This window comes from Haemaphysalis longicornis, unplaced genomic scaffold (assembly GCF_048455015.1).
Source record: "Haemaphysalis longicornis isolate Haplotype H1 unplaced genomic scaffold, Haemaphysalis longicornis Haplotype H1 scaffold_1, whole genome shotgun sequence".
Lineage (NCBI taxonomy): Eukaryota > Metazoa > Arthropoda > Arachnida > Ixodida > Ixodidae > Haemaphysalis > Haemaphysalis longicornis.
In genome coordinates this window covers 144,947,651-144,971,492 of record NW_027526203.1, presented here as the reverse complement: position 1 = coordinate 144,971,492, position 23,842 = coordinate 144,947,651, and the positions used below count along the sequence as shown (strand labels likewise).

At 47.5% G+C, this 23,842-nt stretch overlaps 1 protein-coding gene and 1 pseudogene across 1 annotated transcript in view; one reads left to right on the top strand and one right to left on the bottom strand.

The window, feature by feature from the left end:
* Positions 1–23,842, bottom strand: part of LOC144137573 (uncharacterized) — a gene marked incomplete in the record, with an annotated part of 67,461 nt that overhangs the window by 18,132 nt on the left and 25,487 nt on the right. The window contains 2 exon segments of the mRNA XM_077669498.1: positions 4,029–4,190; positions 6,723–6,899. Coding sequence (XP_077525624.1) covers positions 4,029–4,190; positions 6,723–6,899 — 339 coding nt within the window.
* LOC144174338 (uncharacterized) lies at positions 20,867–22,107 on the top strand (annotated as a pseudogene).

Sequence of the window (23,842 nt, the reverse complement as noted above, 5' to 3'; positions counted from 1 at the left end):
AATCAGTTTTGTTTTCATTTTTGCAACGAACACGTGATTTTGACACGCTTTTGAATCACCTGGGTGTGGAAAAGGGGCGTGGTCATCGCGCGTCACGGCTACCAACGAAGAATGCGTGCAACTCGTAATTACTCTGTACCAGCGCTTGTTTTTTGCTATCAGGGCGTGAATGGGGAACTAGCAAACGATTTTCAATCGTCAGGTTCGCGCTCTGACAGTAATAATCCCAGAAATCGGCTGAAAATCTCAAGCAGTGCCTGGTTGCAAAGCTACTTTATGATTTTAGGCAGTTTTATTGCCTTTGCGCACGTTGTTCTAAGTACTGTGGTAGTTCTACTTACCCCAGGACCATTCGCAAACAGTTTATAACAGTTTCGGCTTCGTTTCTGCATCGCGAAATTCATATTTAGTGCTACTACGCAGTTACCCAACTTCAAGGCTACCTGCCATGGCGCCTGAAGCGTCCGCGACTTATCCTCGAACAAAGCACGGCGCTCTTGATTTCCCCCCACCCTAACCCGATTTCTGCGATAAGAACTTCACATGCAAGTCAAAAGGTCACACCCAGTCGCCAGATATCTGTTCCACCGAGGACAGCGCTTCAAACCGGCCTTACACTGCCAGCTGTTCGCCTTCCAGTTTCGTTTCCATGCAAGGGTATATTCGGGTGTCTAATGTTGCTGCTTAGTTGAACTGTCTATTCGGACGAGTCTCTAATAAGTTTTTGTACTGTTTCATTTGAAAAATGTTAGGTGGCGCTGCAATAGAGGAGGCTCGTTGTACTGATCTTTTTCAGCGCGCAACTGCTACTCGGCCAAAATCGCAGGGCACGATTCTAGCTCATCGTACCTCATTTTTGCGAGCAAGGCTACAATTGCGAGTAAGAAGATGATAATAAAGCTCAGCTTTATGTTTTGAGAGATAACTGGCCGTGAACGACAACAAGCATCAGCCACGGCGTTCCGTTTTCAACTTCATGCATGTGTTTTTCCGCATCGCGTGCTTGTCCCAAATATTGTGCTCGCTGTAAATGCAAAGTCAGCCATTGACAAGATGTTTTTACGTTATGTGGGGGCAAATTGGTGCCTCTGATAATGACAAACCGATTTATTCCAGGAAACCACCCGAAATTGCACATTTTGAATTGCAGGTTGGGCTTCACCGCATCACACGAGCACCGTGCATGCTAACATTTTTTTTTTATATCTGACAAACTGTTCCGCGCAAGTCGACATTTTTTCTAGGGCGTGTTTTTGAAATGTTTTTCTACAAAATGTATATTCTAATTTTTTTCTACTACCAGTGGTTTGATATACACAACTCCTTTTTTATCATTTTTTTTCGACAATTTGACAAAAATTTTGGTTTTGATATTTTTTTTTACAACTATGATATATAAAAATCTCTAAAAAACTGGTATTATTGGAAATGCCGTTAAATAATCTGCATTTTGTGCTCCTGCAATTAGTGCCTAACCAATTTTTTAGCAGGGAAAAAATGTTTTCTTGGACCCCTAAAATTAGTCAATTTTCCGGCGGTAGCGAAAGAGTTAAATTTGAAAACTGACTTTTGGCTTCTTTTCTGTTTCATAATCTTGCCTGGAGCAGCAACTTAGTACTCATAAGTGCAGGTGTTCATTGCCAAAAGTTTACATACAACAAGGATGCAAATGAGCTACTTTGAAGCTTGGTATAATATTCAACTCCAACTTCAATGCATGCACATTTTTTAGTACTTCTGACATTCAAGGCATCCAATATTTCTCACAGCACAGCCAGTATGCCCTAAGCCATAGATGTATGCATCGGTATCAATAATTTCCCTAATAATTCACTGTTACATGCTGCGACAGTAGGGTACGTTGTTAATGCAGAGAACATATTTTTATTCCTATATTCTTAACTCAAACCTGTTTCCATGATTATTAGAAGTGCAGAGGAAGCATTGCGCAAGAAAGGCGATATGGCTCGCGCGCAATCGCGGGGCACGTTTACCACGACATATCGTATTTTATCTCTGATATGGATGCCTGATTTTATCCCTGATATAAATGTAATGTCGCAGGTATTAATTACAATTACTGGCATTCAATTTAACCAGTTGCGCAGTCATGTGATGCTCCAATGAGCAGCGGCTATGCCATGAACGATGCAGCGTTTTACGAGTCAACCGTTTCTTTCCTAAGGCTAGCAAGCTCACAGCCAAACATAGCAATAACTAAACATGTAAACATCACAAATCTGACTAAAAGTTATCTTCGCAAAATGCTATCACAAGTGCGTACACTGCGTGTCACCCTCGGGGGTCTGGCGAAGGTAGAGTCCCGCGCACCACGAAGCGTTCGATGACCTCCGCCTTTCGAGCCACAAAACTTCCCGCAATCTGGCTCGTGATCTCAGGCATTTCCATCATGATAACGTCCGCGTTGAACACCACAGACTGAACAGAAACTAGGCCGAGCGAAGCAGCGAAAATGAACTCAGAAACGCGCACTACGTAGTTCAGGCGGCTGCCAACTTGCGTTGCCGCCGCGACACCCAATCAGGAGGGTCGTTTTAGCGCGCCCCGACCGGAGGGCCAATAGCACTTCAGCATATATTTGTAGCTTCGTTTGTGCGTCAAGACAAGTACTGCAAGTCATTTGAGAGAATGCAAATTCTTAACATAAAATGAACCAGGGCGATACCTGCGCGAGCCGCGTTTTCCGCGAGCCGTTCAACGCGCCAGTAAGCCGAGGTGGCTTTGGGAATTTTTTTTGAGAAAGGGAACCTTTTTTTTCTACAAAAAAAAACTTCACATATACAAAACTTCACATACAAAAACTTCCCCTGCGCACAAGGAGCTACATATAAAAGCTTTATCAAAAATAAGGATGTCGACCGGACGTGCCTTTCAGATCTCTTGTGAAAACACCCAGACATGTTTTTCAGGGAGAGGGATCCACTATGCAGTTCCAGAGGAACCATGAAGACTGTTAGCCTCAGGCTTCTACGACCTAAGCTCGTCATGGGCAGTCGCCACTTTTTAAAGCAAAGCTTTAGTGTCCTCACTTATGCCGTTGTACGCCAATACGCCCTGCTGGAAAGCCAACTTTCTCTGACGACAATGAATGATTGTTGGTGCAGTGAAAGAAAAAAACGCTTCCCGTGGTCGGAACGAACCTGGGTCCCACGCATTATGAAGGCGGCTCTATATGATTGCTCCATTTTGACATGGTCGACACGGCTGGGAAAACTTGGACAACCAAAGAATCTGTCACGAGAAGAATGGCATTTCTCTGCGTGCCCTGAGGCTGTTAGCCACATGACATTAGGACTAACTTCCATTTTCAGGTTTAGGACATTAGCCCTAACGTCACATCTTGGGGTTTAATAGCTTAAACCGACACTCAGCAGGTACCGATTTGTACCGCACACCCCAAACCCAAGTGTTACGCCTACAGAGTTGCTGTGGGTATTCTAGAAAAGTGGTGTGTACCTCCAGAGTAGCACAGCTGCAGCCACGAAATGTTTGAGTTTCTGTAACTGGCCATTCAAAATAGAATTTCAGCAGTGCTACTCCAAGTGGATGGCCGCATGCAGCCACGAAAAAACTCGGACGGGGCAACCAACCGAAGAGCGTCTCTTCAAGTGTGCGCGTGGATCCCAAACATGTAGCGTTCTCTGTCCCGCCATGAATGGCACAGAAGATGATCGACTAGGGGAGAGCACTGACGATGTAAGTTACTCCCTCCCAACAGTGACGAGCACACCATGAGCCGAGCTCATCCAGCAATGGCAAGCACAAAAGCAGTACATAGGCAATTATTCTAGTGAAATGTTCATAACCAGGCTGCTGTATCATTTCCCACATTGCTACTCCGCGTCCCTCAGCCCCAACTGGCTGGCTCGGGCCAGGTCCTTGAAAGACCCCCGGTACCTTTACAGTACACGCACGTAACCATGCTGGCAGAGTAGCAGGTGGCCTGCTTTTGACCTGCACATGACCCCTCAACTGTTCTGTCTCCTCCGTTACCCCTTCCCTCTTACCAGGCAGGAGGCGGTGGTGTCCGTGGTGGGCATAGTCGGTGCGTGCTGCCCCGCTCTGGTTCTCCTGCACCAGACCGGTGAACAGGTCGGGGCTCGATGGGCGGCTCGACGAGACCGAGGCCACGGCTGCGGCCTCCTCCTCCTCCCGGGACGGCCCGTCGTCTGAAACGGGATATGGCGCACCTTTTAGGGGCAAAGCACCTGGGAGGGAGCTCAGGTCGTCGGCGTCTCCGTGCAGCCAGAAGACGCAGCAGCAGCAAAGCAGCAGAAAGGACCGCTGCGAAACACATCCTGGTGTGCTCTCCAACTCGGCACACCACCTACTGAAGTGTGCATAGGTGGTGGGAACACCTGCAATGAGCCAGCCCTATCAGATGCCCACTGAAACTCTAGCTTTGCTGTCACAGTTGTCAGCGCACAAATGGTTCTACCAATAATACCACGCTAGCTTAATTAGTATATGTGTGCAAATGCAAAATAGTAACTTTTGAATCGAATGTCGAATTGAATTTGAAATAAAAACCACATACAGAACATGATTTTTTTTATGGGCCTCGATTTTTCATAGGTTTTTGTACAAAAAAGTGCAGGACCAGATGCAGAAAAAAAAAAAAGTGCAGAAAAAAAAAAAAAAAGGCTTGCCTCCATATCACGTGTCGCCGGCATAACCTAGGCTGCTTCCCTCTCCGCGGCATCCATTCTTCTATAAGCTAGTAAACGTAGATCCCTCAAAAACAGAAACAAAGTATAAGTTAAAGCCATGCTCAGGATTTAGACTATGCAGCAGCGTCTAATGCGAAAGACCATACTTCCGTTTTTAGGTGGCGCTCGTTAGCGTGATGATAAACAAAGAATGATTGAAAGGTAGTTTGCGTTTTGACTGTATTCGCGCATGGTTTGTTTATAGTGCGGTACTGCTTATAGTGCGGATTTTCGTGGCTCCCATGACATACGTTATAAGCAGTCTACACTGTAGTACTTCTAGTTTTGGAAGTCATGATGTTCTCTTTCAAACGGGAGAACACACTTTTCAACTCGATTTGCAGCAGTCCAGTCACCGAACCACTACAAGGCGGTACTGCAGGAATCCAAAAAAAGACTTGCACCAGAGTAGCTGTACTGCAACAATAATGGGCAACTAGACAGCCCCTCATAACTCAGTGTAAAACAGTTAGCATAGCACAGTTTAAAACGTGAGCTCCTGGTAAAAGTGGTTTCATCCTCAAATGAAAAAGCCCCCCCCCCCTCCCTGTTAAACGCATATAAACCAGAGTTTTCCTGTCAACTTCGAAGCTGCCAAAAAGACTTTTGCTGTCGACTTCGAAGCTCCCAAAACACCTCATCCAGATCAAAAGAAGCTGCATTTGGCAACAAAGCTGTTGCCTTTTTACTTTTTACTGTGATGTTAGCAGCGGCAGACATCGCGCTCTGGCGATAGGTGCAACTCTTTGCCGGAGGAACAACCCAACAAGGTCACAGTCACTGAAAATCACTGAGGCCACGGAGTGCTTAGAGCTGTGGTTGCAGCAGTGCGACCCCCCATGGTGCAGGAAGACGTGACCCACTTCAATTCAGAATGCAGCTGTATTGGCAGGAAAACTGCCCTTGGTTTCCACTCGCCTGGCAGCAGGTGCCAAGTGCTACGTGCTCTAAGCCCTATAATAATGAGGACACTGTCCCAGCCATTATGTGCCAGTTTTGGCCTTTCACAATCTTTGAAAGCTGGACAAAGAGGTTCTTCCACAGCACCTTGTATTTTGCCAGTGGTCTACAGCACTACAACAGTGCATCCCAGTAGTAAAATAATTCGACGTGCCATTTATATTGCGACATCCTGTCAGACAAAAAGTATCTTGTTACTAGTGCTGCCAGAAGCTATCTGTTTTTATTGCGGGGAACACATATGACTGAGCAGAGCTTTCGCATCGGGCGTAGTCTTCCATTTCGCAACCCTCAACTACCAACCAGGAGAATGATATCCGTTACCACATTGTCTTCCTCATGGTCAAAAAGTGTAGAAAGGCTTAAGCACAGCAAAGACAAAGCTAATGGTGTCGAGAAAAAAAAAAAAGCCTTTTTTTTTTTAAGATGATGTTGATAAAAGAAATTCATGTATCTTTACCAATACCAAATCTCCATTACACAACATTGCTGCATGCATTTGTCAAGAATTCACTAGTATTCATTATTTAACTAAATTTTTAGCTTGGTAAAATTACGCACACACAACAGGGATGAGAAAATTAAGCCAGCAGAAAGGCTCCATAATAGCCTGCACGGTAGCAACGTTGGGCGAGGGAACAATGCTCAACCTTCACTCTGGCTTCGCTCAGTTTCAGAACCAAAGACGAGGGGGCAAAGGTTTTTACAAAGCATGTCCATTCCCGACTGCTTTTTTGGCACCCCTGTCACCCCCCTGGTGTACGGTGCCAGTAACGGCCGCGTAACCACAATGACACGAGGCCCGTAAGCAGTGCCGTGCCAGGTTCCGTGTTGAGGAAGGCCGTATTCTGAGTCCCTCCTCCACTCCATTTGCTCCCTCCACTCGGCTGAGGGGAGGATTCCACAATGCTTATGAATAGGGAAATCGATCTCAAGGATCTCCACGACCGGAGGACGGAGTGGAGGAAGGACTCGGAATACCAGGGCTAGTGTCTCCCATCAATCACCCCAGTGTCCCGCCGTGTGGCTCACCGAGGACGACGAGCGAGTGCGAGCGCTCGATGTGCTGGCACAGGGCGCCCCGCGAGAGGAAGCGCCGGGCACAGCTGCCCACGGGGCAGGCGTACACCAGCCGCTCGCCCCCCTGCTGGGCGTGCTTCTTCAGGTGCACGTACAGGCTCGACTTGGCCGCAAAGCGCGAGCTGCACCCTGCACGGGGAGACCGTACACGCCACTGTTACTACTGCGCCCGTACACATACATGCACATGCGCGCTGAGGCAGTCACTTCGGCATCATACACTGAAGGCTCAGCCTGTACTTACTGACTGTAGTAGCACAAGACGTGGCAGCTACGGGCATACTCGTAACACCAGAAATTAGTTATTCCTCGTTGGCATACTGTGGAACCATGCTACGACCCCCTACACATGAGCCCAAAACCTAAACAAGACAAAACGCAAGTTTGGTTCATTTGAAAGATTGCCTCATTAGAACCATACTGAACCCCCTTTTTAACGCACTTTCTCTAAATAAGCTACATAATTAGGGAAAAAGGAAATGGCCGTGCGACCTACTAGCTCATTTCCTGCAACAGAACTTATGATGTCATATGTGCCAGCTGTGCGATTGGTTAAGGCCGGCAAGAGCAAACGCAAGTTAGGCAGGGCTTATAACATGCTGAGCGAGATATTTGCACTTACATTTAGGGCACATACAGTGGAATCTCGGTGATACGAATTCGGTTGATACGAATTTCGTTGTGACACGAATTTTCAAAATTCCCCGGCCAAAATGCATTGTACGCAATGTAAAAAAATTCGGATGATCCGTTCGCATTTATCACCCGGTGCGGGTGATACGAACACGCGAGCCGCGAGCAGATGACTGCGGCGTGGACGGGAGGCGGGAGTGTATGTGCGGCCGTGTGGCCTTGGTCGCACGCAGGCACAAAATCATTAAGCGTGAACTGCATGGAGCGTTTTCTGCTCACGAAAACGCGCCGCGCAAGCCACAGGCGCGCTGACGCCACCGCGAATACCACCAGCGCGCGGCGCGGTAAGCCGCGGCAACATGGCGGCGTCAACGGCCGCGAAGTAGGGCGGGTGGCTCGACCGACCGCTTCTGACCGCTCTTTAAAGAACAAAAGAAGTTGCTTATGAAGTAAGGGAGCTGATGAGTCCGAAAACGACACTGTAAAGCATCGTCCGCGCGGCTAGGGAAAGCGCCTATCAAATATCCGCCACCGTGGTAAGCCTAAACATCTCCGGCGGAGCCAGCGGGCTGTCCGGAGCGCTTTCAAACTGCCGCCATGAAGAGCGTGCCTCCCCGTTGGCGCAAGTCGGCAGGCTCCTTCCACTGCCGCGCGCGTCGCGCGTCATTTTACGAGCGAGGTAAAATCTGACATGGGGGTGAAATCGTCAGCGCGGGCGTCAAAAGAACGCGCGCGCAAACGCCGACGCGCCCGAATGGCATGCGGTTCAGGCTTGAGTTCGTGTGCGCGCGTCGCGTCGGCGATGAGCGCGCGTTCTTTTGACGCCCGCGCTGACGATTCAGCCCGGCACCCAGGCGCCAGCCTCTGCCTCGGTTACCGCTAACTGCATTGGGAGGAGCCTCACGACTTGCGCCAATAGGGAGACGCGCGCCTCATTGTGATTGCGGCAATTTCGGAGCGCTAGCAGCAGCTGGCTGGGCCACCTCCGCGGTGGATATTTGGCGTAGATGACATTTTATAGTGCTTCTCCCATACTGTCAGCTCCTTTCCCGCATGAGCAATTTAATTTACACATTGAGCTCCGTTTTAACAAAAGGTTAGAAGCGGTTGCTGAAGCTACCTGCACCTCTTCGCGGCAAGAGCCGACGCCATATTGCCGCCGCCTGTCGCATGCGCAGCATATTTCCATTTTTTCTCGTTTTCTGATGATACGAATTTTCGGGTGATACGAATATTTTTGCCGCCCCTTGAGATTCGTATGACCGAGATTCCACTGTAGTTTTTATTGCAGCAAGAATGGTGGGGTAAACAGTGGATGTTACGAAAGTAAACACAGAAGTACCGATGCGTACTGCTGTTGGTACTGCGCGCACTATGCTGCTTTAGCTGCACAGCACTGCGGCACTTAGGGGTTATTTCAGACCACACTGGCCAATTGGCAAAAGCAACGGTGTCTTCCGTGACCATATTTGTTCAGCTAACACCATGTTTCACGAAACGTTGATTTTCTACCTTAACAAAAACAAGCCAGGTACAAATACGGTCAAAAACAAAACAAAGGCAGAAAACGGCCCGCTGCAGTACGGTAGCGCCATCTGGGTTGACTAACGGTAAACAAGGCTCACCAGCACATATGATGTCCTTGCAGACATCACAGAAACACACAATTTGGTGGGAGAATCAATTTTAGCTTAAATTGATTAATTTGTCAGCGAATAAAGCATCATTTGCTTCCACACAAGTGCTGAGGGCACTATAAAACACGAAATCTTTCAAATAAAACAAAATTCTATTTTGTCTGCATGGCCCCCTTAAAGGCAAGAGCAAAGGATGCCACTTGCAAACAACGATCTTTTGCCCAACCCACCAATGTGAGGCACTGTCACCATGTAATGCATCCCACTCTGCCTACACCTCTCTGAAAGCAACCCCAACTTCCTTTCAGACAACTATCTCCCACAGTCCCTAAAGGTCCATGAGTGCAAACTTTGTGCCTTCCCAGGTCCATGCTGAAATCCCGATCAAACTTTTTGGAAACAGACCACCCAGTTAGTTGTGCACTATTTTAATACCACCTTCGTAATGCACTGTGCCTTCTCAAGACAGCTTTTGCTACCAATGAAATGCAGATTTAAAAAGTGGCCAGGGCCTCCTCGCATGCCTTGGAAGGCCTTTTCTCGAGGTGCCATACCAACAGAACAGCAACACTTGGTGCAGCCACCTTAGCATCTTAAAACCTGCCAAGCTGTCGGCTTTGAAACAAAATCTTTTCCGGCCATACGGCTGCTTGTGAGTGACAATAAAAGAGGTGGCCGAAACACTGAAGACAAGGGTCGCCCATCATAATGATACTAAATGGGCCGTGCCAGGGGGTGCCGCTGCAGAAATATTGCCCTTCAAATAAATATTATTCTGCTTCACTAACTAATAAGCTTTTTTCTAATATAGGAAAAGCCCGTTAATTCGAACTCGAAGGGGACCATAGAATTGTTTGAATTAAGCGGAGTTCGAATTATCGGGCGGGTGGTAGAATGAATGAACATCATGCCACACTGCGCGGGCAGAAAACAAAGAAGCCACCTCTGGACTCGTTATCGCAAATTAAGCCCTACTGCACGTTTGTACCGCACGCCACGTGATCGCAAACCCAGACCAGCGACCGCGGAAGAAAACCTGCAATGGCATTCGCCGGAGCGCTGACGGCGGCGGTGTGGCACCCGCTGAGGAAGCGAAGTAGCTGTCGCAGCAGCACGCGCTACGCTCGTTTTCCTGTTTCGTTCTTTTGCATCTAAAGTTAACTTGATTTGGTCTGGGTTTGCAACAGATTGTAATCACCCTGGGCCGACTTCTGCGAGGAGCAATGGAAACCAGGGGATCCCAGTTCGAATTAATCGTTCTGGATACAAACGGGTTGAAATTATCGGCAGTTTTCCCCCATTGAAATGTACAGGGCTGTGCCGGGACCAGGGCGTGAGTTCGAATTAACCGTAAGTTCAAATTAACAGAGTTCAAATTAACGAGGTTTTACTGTAAAGCGACAGTTTTCAGCAGAAAAACTTTAGAAATATATGGACTACAAGGAATTAAGCAGGCGAAAAGCAAAAACGCCCGTGTGTGCGAGATTTCGGCGCACGTTAAAGATCCCCGGGTGGTCAAAATTAATCCGGAGCCCTCCACTACGGCGCGCCTCATCGCCTGCGTTGCGTTGGCGCGTTAAGGCCTACAATCAACCAATCAATCAAGGAATATAAGCTAAATATGTGGCTTACAGGGTTCGCACAGGCTTCAAAAGCAAAAATTCAAGGGTTTTCAAGGACTTTCAAGGACCAGAAAACACATTTTCAAGGCCCCATCTAATGCTTTATCTGGGATTATTTATAGCTTTTTCAACACAATGCAACAGTCTTTTATTGCACAATACCTAAGCACAATATTGCACATTTAGATAGCCACTACCAGGTGCATGACTGCTGCCCCAGCTTTATTTTTTATTTCATGGTTGGTATTTAGAGTTTTTTCTCGTGTTGTTTTGCTCAGGCTGTTTGATTTCAAAACTTCGTTAATGTTGCCTGCATCTCCTGCTTTGTCAGCAAGAGTATCAGTTGAAACTGAATCAGCAAACGATGCTGTAAGGCAGGACGAACTATGTACACGTCCACCATTTGCACGTAAAAGCAAACACAGATGGAGCGTATGAGGCACAGCAAACATGCAATGAGCAAACGTTCACAGAATTGGAAGATGCAAGATAGAGAACAGAAGCTGGCTTTCACTGGCTTGTGTCGTGATATGGATTGGATTGTGAAAAGCCTGCTCCCAATGTTGCCTCGTAATAATGAAAATCCACAAAACTTTTTGAAATTTCAAGCAATACACTGCAGCTTGATTGTTACGTTTCTTTAGATTTGTTAACACCTAAAATCCACGACAAATGCTTTAAGGGGGGACGCGGCTTTCAACTTCAGAAAAATGACCAAAACATCGTTTTTTTGAAATCCACATATTCGGCTTCTATGTTTCCTAATCTGTATGTCTGCGAAGTTTTTCCGCTGAAAAGCGTCGCAAAGTGGCATAAAAAAATAGTTTTGCCAGGCGCGGTGACAAACTATCAGCGCAAAAGGGCGAAAAAACGGCGATTTTCGGAGCGCTGTATCTCCGCAACGGTGCCATCGGGCGCGGCCATTTTGATATCGTTAGATCGGCCGAGCGTTCATCTTTCCGGTTCTCCTCGTCTCTTTTATCTTCGTTCATTCACAAACGCACGAACGGCAGAAAAGAAATGACGCACAAACGAAGCTAGAAATAGATGCTGAAGCGCTATTCGTCCTCCGGTCGGGCCTCCTGATTGGGTGTCGCGGCGCAATGCAAGATGGCGGCCGCCAGAACTGCTTAGCGTGCGGTTTGAGTTCATTTTCGGTGCTTCGCTCGGCCAAGTTTCTATTCAATCGGTGGTATTCAGCACGGACGTTATCGCGATAGGAATGCCTGAGATCACGAGCCAGATTACGGGAAGTTGTGTGGCTCGAAAGGCGGAGGTCATCGAACGCTTCGTGGGGCACGTGACTACCGTCGCCAGACCCCGGAGGGTGACGCGGTGTGCGCGCTTGCGATAGCGGTTCGTGAAGTGAACTTTTAGTCGGGTTTGCGATGTTTACACGCTTAGTTATTGCTGTGATTTGATTGTGGGCTCGCTAGCCTTGGGAAAGAAACGGTCGACGCGTCAAACGCTGTGGCGCGCACGGCATAGCCGACGCGCATTGCAGCATCACATGTCTGCGCAACCGGTTACAATTGAACGCCAGTAGTTGTAATTAATGCCTCCGACGTTAGATTTAATCTTAAAAGCGACCTGACAAGCCATATCAGGGACAATCAAAGCACGATATGTCGCGGTAAGCGTGCGCTGCGATGCGCGCGAGCCATATCGCCTTTCTTGCGCAACGTTTCCCGTGCGCTTCTAATAATCATGCAAACAGGTTTGATTTAGGAATATAGGAATAAAAATATGTTCTCTGCGTTAAAAATTTGCCTTACTGTCACAGTATTTAACTGATTGTTGTAGGGAAATGATTGACACCAATGCATATAATCATGGCTTAGGGCATACTGACTGTGCTGCGAGAAATGTTGGATGCCGTCAGAAGTGGTGAAAAAAAACCCCTTCCATCAAAGTTGGAGTTATGCGCAGTATTATACCAAGCTTCAAAGTAGCTAATTTGCACCCTTATGGTATGCAAACTTTTGGCAATGAACACCTGCACGTATGAGTACTGAATTGCTGCGCCAGGCAAAGTAATAAAACATAAAAGAAGCCAGAAATTTTCAAATTTAAGTAAAAAAAACGCTTCACTTGTTGCCATGGGGACAACACTGCAAAGGGAAGTAGTCCAGTGCGATACTGCCAACCAGCTAACCTACTTTGCATTGAAAGCCCATTGAAAGCCATCTCCCCCTCCGTTTGGTCTGCTAACTGGGCTATGTACTGTTCACAGAGGAGCTGAAAATGATGTTTTGGGGAAAAAGAATGGCTGTAAAAGGCACTCCAATTTCAAGGCAAGGCCTTCCAGAAGCCCCATGTTCAAAAGGACATGAAAGGCTACAACCGTGACAACTTTTGATACGTGAAACCTATGTTGCAACTTCGGAAGCCGTTTTCTCAAAACAGTTTTTTTTGCCACCTGTGACGCTTGTACCAGGGATTTCTTTGTGACCGCTGGGTCTATACTGATTCCGTTTCTTGCATTACATTCCTTGATGAACAGTTCAGGTCGTGACACTCTTGTTTTTCCAGATTTATTTTTTGTGATTTTTTAATTCAAATAGTTGTTCGCAGTCGACATGCCTGTTGCTCATTAACCTCTAAAAAAATGAAAACTAAAAAACATTGTGTTGTAAAAAAAAAATTCTAAAACTGTCACGACCTCGTCCGTTCAATTTGGGAATGCAAAGCACTCCGAACAAGTCTTCTATCATGTTTTATAAGTAGCTCAAGCTCGGTACAAGCGGAACAGAAAGAAAATTTAATAAATGAAAAAGTTATCAAAATATTACCTTGAAATTTTTATGGTGTTACCACAGAAGCATTTCCAGTTGCTGTGTCAATTTTCATCAAAATCCACAAAGAAATAAAAAAGTTGATTTTGAAAGCCACGTCCCCCCTTAAAGGGGTCCTGAAATACCTTCCGCCGATGCATGGATGTACATGTACCCAAATAAAGCAATGTATTTGCAATCTCCTACATTGCAATCTCCTCCCGCAAGAATTTTGTTAAAGCGATGAGTATTAGCTGAGAAATCGTAAATCAAAAACCGCGCATTATCGTCGCTCCACGTTTCCTCCTCCTTTCGACTTACTCTCCGCTGTTGACTGCGCGCGAGCCTTGCCTCCCATGATGCTGCGCTCCGCAGCGGTGACGTACTTCCACTATTGCGCTGCTCAGACTGTCGTCTGCTACGGGCAAGCTTTGTTGACACCATTAATTCCGCACTCCGCTCAAGGCTGGAAAAGCGAACGAAAAATCTGGCCGCATGTATGCGGCGGCCTGGCCTTGCCCTTTCGCGGTGTACGTTGCTGGCGGCACATGACTTTCTATCGGCGGCGAACTCGCAGCCACACAGGGAGGGTCGTGCGCTCGTTCCCTTGATGCACCGCGCACTGTTTATCCAAAAAGCGCCGTATCAGATGTGGCCCCGCTGGTGCCGGGTTTTATTTTGCGGCGGTCGTAATTCCTGCCGGCGGCATGTGAAAAAGTCATATTAAACCGATACAGAACCCGTGCACAAAACGCTTCAATCATGTGACCAGTTCAGCTTGGGGCGACGCGTGGTGGAGAGCGGCAACGTTGGCAAAACATGCTCCGCCGCAACTCTGAGCTTTCTGAGCGCTGGAGCGAGCGCCATTTCTTTAACAATCTCAAACATCAGTTGCCTTGCCAACAAGGCACAAACCGCTCCAGAAGTCAGTTACGGTTGCGTGATCCCGGTTCAGCTTGGGGCCCCACTTCGCGACATGTGGGCACTGCAGGCGTACCCCTCAAGTGTACCACTCAAGACTCCCATTGGGAAGTGCGAGATGCGTTTGGCATTACAGGAGGCGATGGTGTGTGTGTGTTGTGGACGCCTTTGTTTCGCGATGAAATGCGACGTTGTGCTTCTGCGGGTGGATAGTGCTTCCCATGGTCTGGATTATCTTTCTCGAGCGACGTACGACTCAACCTCGCATGGGGTATGTGCAGTGTGCGTGGCTAAAAGCCATCTCGGCTTGCGCGCCAGAGTTAAGGGGGGACGCGGCTTTCAACTTCGGAAAAATGACCAAAACATCGTTTTTTGAAACCCACATATTCGGCTTCTATGTTTCCTATTCTGTGCGTCTGCAAAGTTTTTACGCTGAAAAGCGTCGCAAAGTGGCATAAAAAAATACTTTTGTCAGGCGCGGTGTCAAACTATCAGCGCAAAAGGGCGAAAAAACGGCAATTTTCGGAGCGCTCTATCTCCACAACGGTGCCACCGGGCGCGGCCATTTTGATATGGTTAGATCGGCCGAGCGATCGCCTTTCCGGTTCCGCTCGTCTCTTGTATCTTCGTTCATTCACAAACGCACAAACGGCAGAAAAGAAACGACGCACAAACGAAGCTAGAAATAGATGCTGAAGCGCTATTGGTCCTCCGGTCGGGGCGCAGACCAGCGACCCTCCTGATTGGATGTCGCGGGCGCAACGCAAGATGGCGGCCGCCTGAGCTGCGTAGCGAGCGGATTGAGTTCATTTTCGCCGCTTCGCTCGGCCGAGTTTCTGTTCAATCTGTGGTATTCAACACGCACGTTTTCGCGATGGGAATGCCAGAGCTAACGAGCCAGATTACGGAAAGTTGTGTGGCTCGAAAGGCGGAGGTCATCGAACGCTTCGTGGTGCGCGTGACTCTACCGTCGCCAGACCTTGGAGGGTGAAGCGATGTGCGCGCTTGCGAAAGCGGTTCGTGAAGTGAACTTTTAGCCGGATTTGCGATGTTTACACGCTTAGTTATTGCTGTGTTTTGACTGTGGGCTCGCTAGCCTTGATAAAGAAACGGTCGACGCGTCAAACGCTGCGGCGCGCACGGCATAGCCGACGCGCATTGGAGCATCACATGACTGGGCAACCGGTTACGATTGAACGCCAGTAGTTGTAATTAATGCCTGCGACGTTAGATTTAATCTTAAAAGCGACCTGACCAGCCATATCAGGTATAATCAAAGTTCGATATGTCGCGGTAAGCGTGCGCTGCGATGCGCGCGAGCCATATCGCCTTTCTTGCGCTACGTTTCCCGTACACTTGTAATTTTCATGCAAACAGGTTTGAGTTAATAATAGAGGAATAAAAAGATGCTCTCTGCGTTAAAAATGTACGTTACTGTGGCAGCATTTAACAGTGATTTTTTTTAGGGAAATTATTGATACCATTGCTTAGGGCATACTGGCTGTGCTGCGAGAAATATTGGATGCCTTGAATGTCAAAAGTAGTAAAAAAATATGCTCTTGCATTGAAGTTGGGAGTTATGCAGAATACTCTACCAAGCTTCAAAGTAGCTCATTTTCATCCTTGTGGTATGCAAACTTTTGGCAATGAACAACTGCACGTATGAGTACTAAGTTGCTGTGCCAGGCAAGATAAAACATAAAAAAAGCCAAAAATGTTCAAATTTAAGTAAAAAAAAATGCTTAACTTGTTGCCATGGTGACAACACTGCAAAAGGAGGTTGTCCAGTGTGATACAGCCAACCAGCTAACCTACTTTGCATTGAAAGCCCATTGAAACCCATCTTCCCCTCCGTTTGGTTTGCAAAGGGGGTATGTACTCTTCACGGAGGAGCTGAAAATGATGTTTTCTGGAAAGAGAAAGGCTGTAAAAGGCACTCCAATTTCAATGCAAGGCCTTCCAGAAGCCCCACGTTCAAAAGGACATGAAAGGCTGCAACCGTGGCGACTTTTGATAAGTGAAACCTATGTTGCAACTTCGGAAGCCGTTTTCTCAAAACAGTTTTTTTTGCCACCTATGTCGCTTGTACCAGGGATTTCTTCGTGACCACTGGGTCTATTTTGATTCCGTTTCTTGCATTACATTCCTTGATGAACAGTTCAGGTCGTGACACTTTTGGTTTTCCAGATTTGTTTTTTGTGACTTTTTTACTCAAATAGTCGTTCACAATCAACATGCCTGTTGCACATTAACCTCTAAAAAAATGAAAACTAAAAAATATTGTTTTGTAAAAAAAAAATTCTAAAACTGTCACGACCTCGCCCATTCATTTGGGAATGCAAAGCACTTCGAACAAGTTTTCTATCGTGTTTTATAAGTCGCTCAAGCTCGGTACAAGCGGAACAGAAAGAAAATTTAATAAATAAAAAAGTTATCAAAATATTATCTTGAAATTTTGATGGTGTTATCACAGAAGCATTTCCAGTTGCTGTGCCAATTTTCATCAAAATCCACTCAGAAATAAAAAAGTTGATTTTGAAAGCCACGTCCCCCCTTAAGTGACTTGCTGTTCGTCCCCGCAAACCGCGCGCGAGGTGAGTACCGAATTTACGACGGGCAGGAGGCAACCCATCCTCTGTCAATCGTGGCTCAGACTTTCAACGCATGTTGTGACGTTGTGTTCGTTAGAAACGCATCTCTGGATTGTTTTGAAGTTGAATAAAATGTATGCGTCAAACCCGGGCATTCGGCTCAGGGCGTTCTCTGCGATTGCACGAAAGAAGTGCCACGGGGCTTCAACGCTTTCTTTATGGAACGTACTCAGGTAAGAGAATATCCATGTCGTGTTATGGCCGTGTTGCATTCAATACGAACGGTTAAGCGTTTGTTTACACTTGTTTCGTTTGTCGTAAAATGTCCAAGCACTCCGGCACTACGCTGGCAGATCAGCCGGCGAGCCGACGCTGAGCAGACGACTCATCTCTTAGCCGGAAGTGCGTGAAAAAGCCGCCCAATAGCAGGATGTCTAGCTCATGACGAACATCTGGGAATCGATGATGTAGACATGTGAAGATGGCGGCGTCCAAAAACACGAAGGAAAGGGTGAGAAAAAAATGACAAACTTTGCAACAAAAGTGTGAGCTTTCCGCTGCGCGTAAAAGAGTAATACTTGGCACAGAGGACGTTGACGACCCAATCTAACGGTTGCGCTAGTTCATTTAGTGTGCTCAAAATGCCTTTCAGGGCCCCTTTAAATTCTTGTGAAAAGACAGGGCCATTGATTCTCTCTATAAAAATCAAGGATATTTAAGGACCATTAAAAAATTCCAGGCCTTTCCAGGCCTTGAAATTGACACTTCTGAATTCAAGGGTTTTCAAGGTTTTCAAGGACCTGTGCGAACCCTGTAGAAAACACTGTCATTTCTTTGGAAGTTGAATGCTGCATCCGACCTTGAGAAAACAAACGGGCACGGCAGACAAAGAGACCGTGCTCCCCACGGTAAGCCTGACAGCAGTAAACGAGCTCATTTTGTGGCTTGCCCTTCATATGGTACACAGTGAAGCTCGCAATAGGCCGAGATATTCCCATAAAAGTTGCAACTTCATGGACACCATAAGTGCACAGAGATGCAAACTGTCTGTTTGAAGCTATTCTTGGGACTTCCACAGCTGTCAGCAAGCACCGACAATGAATATAGCAAGCGCTTAACAACATTTTATCATTTAAACATTTCCAGATGTGGGGAAAAAAACAAAAACAGGGCTGGCCTAATCACAAAAGCCCTCTACGGCTGGGCACTGATGGACTACCAGGGCAACACTGACAAAGCCCTGCCCTGGCAATTTACCACCACCAAGAGAAGCCAAGCCGAACAACGTGCTGCACCCCAAGGGTTCTGAAATTACTGGCGCAAGGCCCTACCAAATGAACCCCTCCACCTCGCAGCTGCAGCCTGCCCGAGTACATTAGCCCTGCCAGCATACAGCACGCTAATGCAGGGTAGTGAACACGGAAAGAAGGCTCCAACTGGAACGGGAGTCAACTTCACACAAGAGACTCAATCCTAGCAAAGAGGCTAGCTGAAGCAAAGACCCCAAGGGGAGAAATGACACGCACGAGCCAGGGCGAGCACAGCACAGAGAGCCTGCACCACAGCTGGTCTTTGGCTCTACCTATTGAAAGTGGACCTAGTGAATGTGCCGTGGCCTGTGTGTTAGAGGCGCATCCACCACCAGTATTTCAAACACGCTGATTACAAAAACAGCGAAGCAAACTTACACTAATAGTGTATGCGACGGGGCCAACAAGGTCTAAGCATCTCCAGTCACAGCAACAGAGAAGAAAATGGCACAACGGCAACAAGAGGACCATGATGACGATAATGAGAGGACGCAATCGCACCCTTGAAAGAGTCTACCTCAGCGGCAGCTGTGAAACAGACAACCATGGAAGTACGCCTCCCAAGATGCAAGGGGCAAGCAAAGCAACTACTCCCCGCCGATACCAGAGCAACCTTTACGAAGCAAAGGTTACACACCAGACACCGAAGGGATTGTCGCGATAGAAGAAGGCGTAATCACGATCAACCTACCATCAGGCAGAGGATCACATTGCTCAAAATAAAATTCAATTCTTTTGCGTTTGTTATTCCCTCCCACAGTCTTGAGTGTCCGTCCACATTATTTGCTTGACTGATTGATTGTAGAGTTTAACGCGCCGACGCAACGCAGGCAATGAGGCACGCAGTAGTGCAGGGCTCCGGATTAATTTTGACCACCTGGGGGTCTTTTAACGTGCGCCGAAATCTCGTACACACGGGTGGTTTTGCTCTTCGCCTCCATCAGAAAGGCGGCCGCTGCAGCCGGGAATCGAACCCGCGACCTCGTGCTCAGCAGCGCAACGCCTTAGCCACAGCCACCGCGGCGGGTCCAAATTATTTGCAATCAGTTTTTGGTTAGGCGGCTCAAGAATGTATTGCAACATGTTTTACTATGCCACATATTTGAAGTCTCCCTGCTGAGCGCTAAAATACCTTATGTGCTCCACCAATGGTTCCCGCTAAAAAATGGAAGGCGGGGAAGGAGAGGGGGTTACGTGCCAAGAGTACACCTGTGCATCGAGGCATGCTCTAGTAGCGGGCTAAGGGTGACATTTCAGCAACTACTTCAGCTACAAGTTGTATTTTTTAGACTAGTAATTTACATTGGAAAAAAATTAGTACACAAAAGTGAGTTCTTGACCAGTGCCTCCGCTTGAAAAACATTGCCACAAAGGAACATTCACTTGGGGCTCGAGCATAGAGAAAGAGCCAGACAGAAGGGAAACGTCGCTTCCTAGGGCAGCCAGATAACGTCACAAGCACTGAGCAGAGGCGAGGCCAGCACCATCAACATCTGCTGCGGGCGAAGAAACTGCACAGCTGCTGTGGTTGGCGTTTCGCTGTGAAGCCATGGAAACAAATTGTGACCGCAATCACTTTGTCCATCAGGTGCTGCTGCCCTCTCTTTCACCGTCGCAACTATGAAGGTTTTTAGTACGCGTTCGTTTTAATTGACATTACCTGGTCCCTTGCCTGTGCCTGCGGCAATGGGCCGTTTTAACCCCCGCCCCCCTATCTTCCGGCTCCATGGGCTCAAGCAGCCTGCCAAGCTGAGCTCGCAGAGCACCTTCCCGCTGCAATTTCCCTCATCCTCTTCATGAACCTTCCCAACCAACACCGACTGGAAAGGGAAAAAGCCTTAGTTCTCCCTTCCCACTCGTGCTACGTCAGCTAATAGGGCGGATGGATAGGACAGCTGACAAGTCCCGCGGAGGCGATCACCCCAGCTGTCAGCACGATATCGCGGAATCACACATCCGGCTGCAGGGTGCCCCTACTGCCCCGCAGATTCGGAATTTCCCGGCGTGTCTTTTTTTAAGTGCATCTGTTCGCCGTCGAGTCGCTTGTTTTTTGCGTGTTCCTGCGAGTGTTTTCGTGTCTGCAAATTTTGGCAATGTCAAAGGAAGTACGCTGAGATGCCGTGCAAGTGCTGTGTACCATGATGCCGCAGCAACTATACCAGGAACACGAAGGTACACGTGTTCAAGCTCCCGAGGGAAGAAAGATTGAGGAATGCATGGATACACACGGTGCCGCGAGAAAACCTCACTGTCACCGAAAATTCCAGGGTAAGCTTTCTTTTTTTTTTTTTTTTTCATTTTGGTATAGAATTGCTCTTTTATTGTAAGAGAATACACGTGCACGTATACCTGGCTCACAAGCTGCACTTTTGTATGTCAAGCACCAATGGGTTTGTTTACTGGAGGTAATTTTTTTTTCTAGGTATGCGAACTTCCCTTCACGGATGCGGATATTATCTATGTAGCCACGCATGCAGATCAAGCCACTGGCCGCACCATCATAGTGCCGCTAACTTGTGCGCCTTCGCCAGGACGCTGTATGTATGAAGTTCCCGAACTGTCCGGCCTACATGTGTAGGGAAGGAAGACCCGGACTAAGTGGGTGCGCATGGAGCACGCTGCCCTGCAGAAAGCCATTGCTGAATCCAACAAGGCATTTGACAGAGCCAGCGAACTAGCCAGCCACTTGAGGAGTCAGGAGAGGAAGTTCTGGCACGTAATTGAGAAAAATGAAAGACTTCTCATAATTCACATCGTCAAAGATGAAGTGCCCTGGCTGAAGTACTCTGTGTCAAAGGAGACTTGAGCGTGACAGCACATGTCATGAAAAAAGCCAAAAAAAAGCTAGGCGCAAATGTGTGCGTTCCAGACACTGCCACCAGCAAAAGGGATATATATTGTGCAACTCCTTGAAGGCATCGAGGAGTGGGACGGCAGCGTGAAGTCCAACTCAGTCGCAGAAATTTACGACGCTGTTTGCTTACTGCATGATCAGTTTTCTACGTCCCAAGAGGAAGACAGCGCGGCCTGCATTCGTTTCCTGAAAGAGCAGGTTACTTTATAACTAGCAAGCAAACAGCACAGACGCTACTCATCTCATTTCATGGTGTTTGTTGCCTTCTCTTCATGATATCACCCTATGCATACGCTTACATACGCAGCCATAGAAGCATCACCTTGCCACATCCTATGACAATCAGGTCAGTGTGCTCTTCATATGGTACGAGCCCTCAACAAGAACATCGCAGTGAAACATTCCTTAGTTACATGGCAAGGCGAATTTCTGACCTAAAAGATGACCAGCACTTTGTGACCGTAATGGTAGATGAAATCCACATAAAACCCCACTTTGATTATAAAGGCGTTGCGCTCAGCCAAACTGAAGCTGCAAACTGTGCGCTCGTTATCATGGTGCTCAGCCTCCCGTGCAAACTCAAAGAAGCTGCGCACATCGTGCCAGTGCACAGGCTACACGTGCACGGCACAAGACGCTTAAAGATGCGTTTAGCGGGCTGGAAGAGATCGGGTACCGGGTCGTGTGCGTCATGAGCGACAACAACTCTGGACAGACAAGCGATGTCCCTCTTCGAATCGCCTCCATCTAACAGAATTGTGTACCAGCACCCGTCAGACCCTGCAAGGCCGCTGTTCTTTGTTACTGACCCAGTACACAAACGCAAATGCATAGGAAATACGCAGAGTGTAGTGGAGCGTCATTTTTCCTTTTTTTTTTTCATTACGCTGAGCGTAGTAAAATGTCATTTCTTCTCTTTTTTTTTTGCTAGGCAGACCGGAGTACAATGTCAAACTCTGCCCTCTATTGCGGTTTGCTGTCTTTGCCAGCTGTAAGGGTGGTGGAAGCTCCGTCAAGCAATTTTAGCTTTCACTCCCACCTCCTCCATCACTACTTGTATTGATGGAAATAAAGACTATTGTTGTTATTATTATTATTATTACTATTATAACTGGGTAAACCAGAAGAATGACCAAGTTTGCTTCTACTTTTCTGAGATTCAAACAGAAAGGGCACAGCCAGAGCACATGCAAACAGAGTTATTTGCGACAATCAGAGAGCTTCACAGCAAAGAGACTGACCAACTGTTGAAGCATGGGTACGGGCTGTCAAGAAAACCCATTTACCCTTCGAATATTGAAAGGAAGAACGTAAAGCTTGCTCTCCAAATATTCAACGATTTCTTGCCTGGGGCGTTGCATGCTCTTGAAACGAAGCACAACCTCTCCTCCTTTGACGCCACTGCTACTTTCATTGAAATCGTCCTCAAGTGGTGGAAAATTGTAAAAACTCCGTGGAACGGAAAGAGGCTGAGAGGCCAGTTCTAACAACCCGTGTTTTCCATTGGCAACGATCCGAAAATCGGCTTCTTGCGCATGCTGCTCACATGGCTGGACGACTGGAAAAGCAAAGGACTGGACAAGGGTACTTTGACGAAGGGGACCCACGCTGCCCTCGAGCACACCACCTACGCGCTTGTGGAGCTCGTTAGGTACAGCTTAAAAGAGCTTCGGATGTCTTATGTTCTTTTTGGAAAGAGGACTGCTTCGGGAAGTATAGACAACGGGCAGGTGCGCAGTACCACGTTTCCATCAGGCAGATTTATGAAGTGGAAAACAAGCTGCGCCTGCAGAGCACTTTGCCAATGGTTTCCACTCATCAGCAATGGGAAATGTGTTCGGAAGCAGGCCGAGGTGCAACTCCCCAGCTGCAACGTACTTGTAAGCACCGAGACTGCATCGCAGGTGCAGGACGTCCTTCCAGTCCTGGTCTAAGTTGCAGGATACGCAGTCTATGGGGCCCTAAAGAAGTTGAAATGCGAAAAATGTAGGGGGCAAGTTGACTGTTGATAAGACGATCACAGTGTCTGCCGCTCATGAACACTACGATCTTGTGAAGCAGTTAGACCGAGGAGGTCTAGTGTACCCCTCGATGTTTGCACTGAACGCTGTTGCTTACAGGTACGTTGTCGTAGAACTGCTCGCTACGCAACCAGAACTCCTTCTAATGCCCGAACAGCGCCAGGTCGTCATGAAGCTGACACTGCAACTGCTGGCCAACAAAGAAAAATCTGACTTCGACGCCTGTGAGAATGGTCACACGAGTGAAGCAGTGCTAAAACACATTGTGCGGTGCAGCACGAACGTTTTGCCAAAGAACTTGTGTGGCAAACTGAACGACAAACTTGTCGACGCTGCAGAAAAGTAAAAAATAAATAAAATGGAAAGCCGCAACTGTCCAGAACAAGTAGGTACAGTTAAACCTCGATGTAACGAACTTCAATGTAACGAAACCCTCGATGTAACGAACCACGGAATTTTTTGTAACTTCAAGCGTATGCACACCATGTATTTTCACCCTCTGTGTAACGAAGTCCCGTTTGCCGGAATTTCAATGTAACGAAGTTTCATGGAGAACGAGGCACGATATTTAAGTTGTAGAAGTAGATTTTGGGAGACGCAAGCGCCGAAATGGGGTCCCAATAAAACGCGAACGGCGACACGGGTCGCCCAATGCTGCGGATGCAGCCAGCCACGGAGTCTGATTAAGTCCCTTGCCTACAAACTGCGT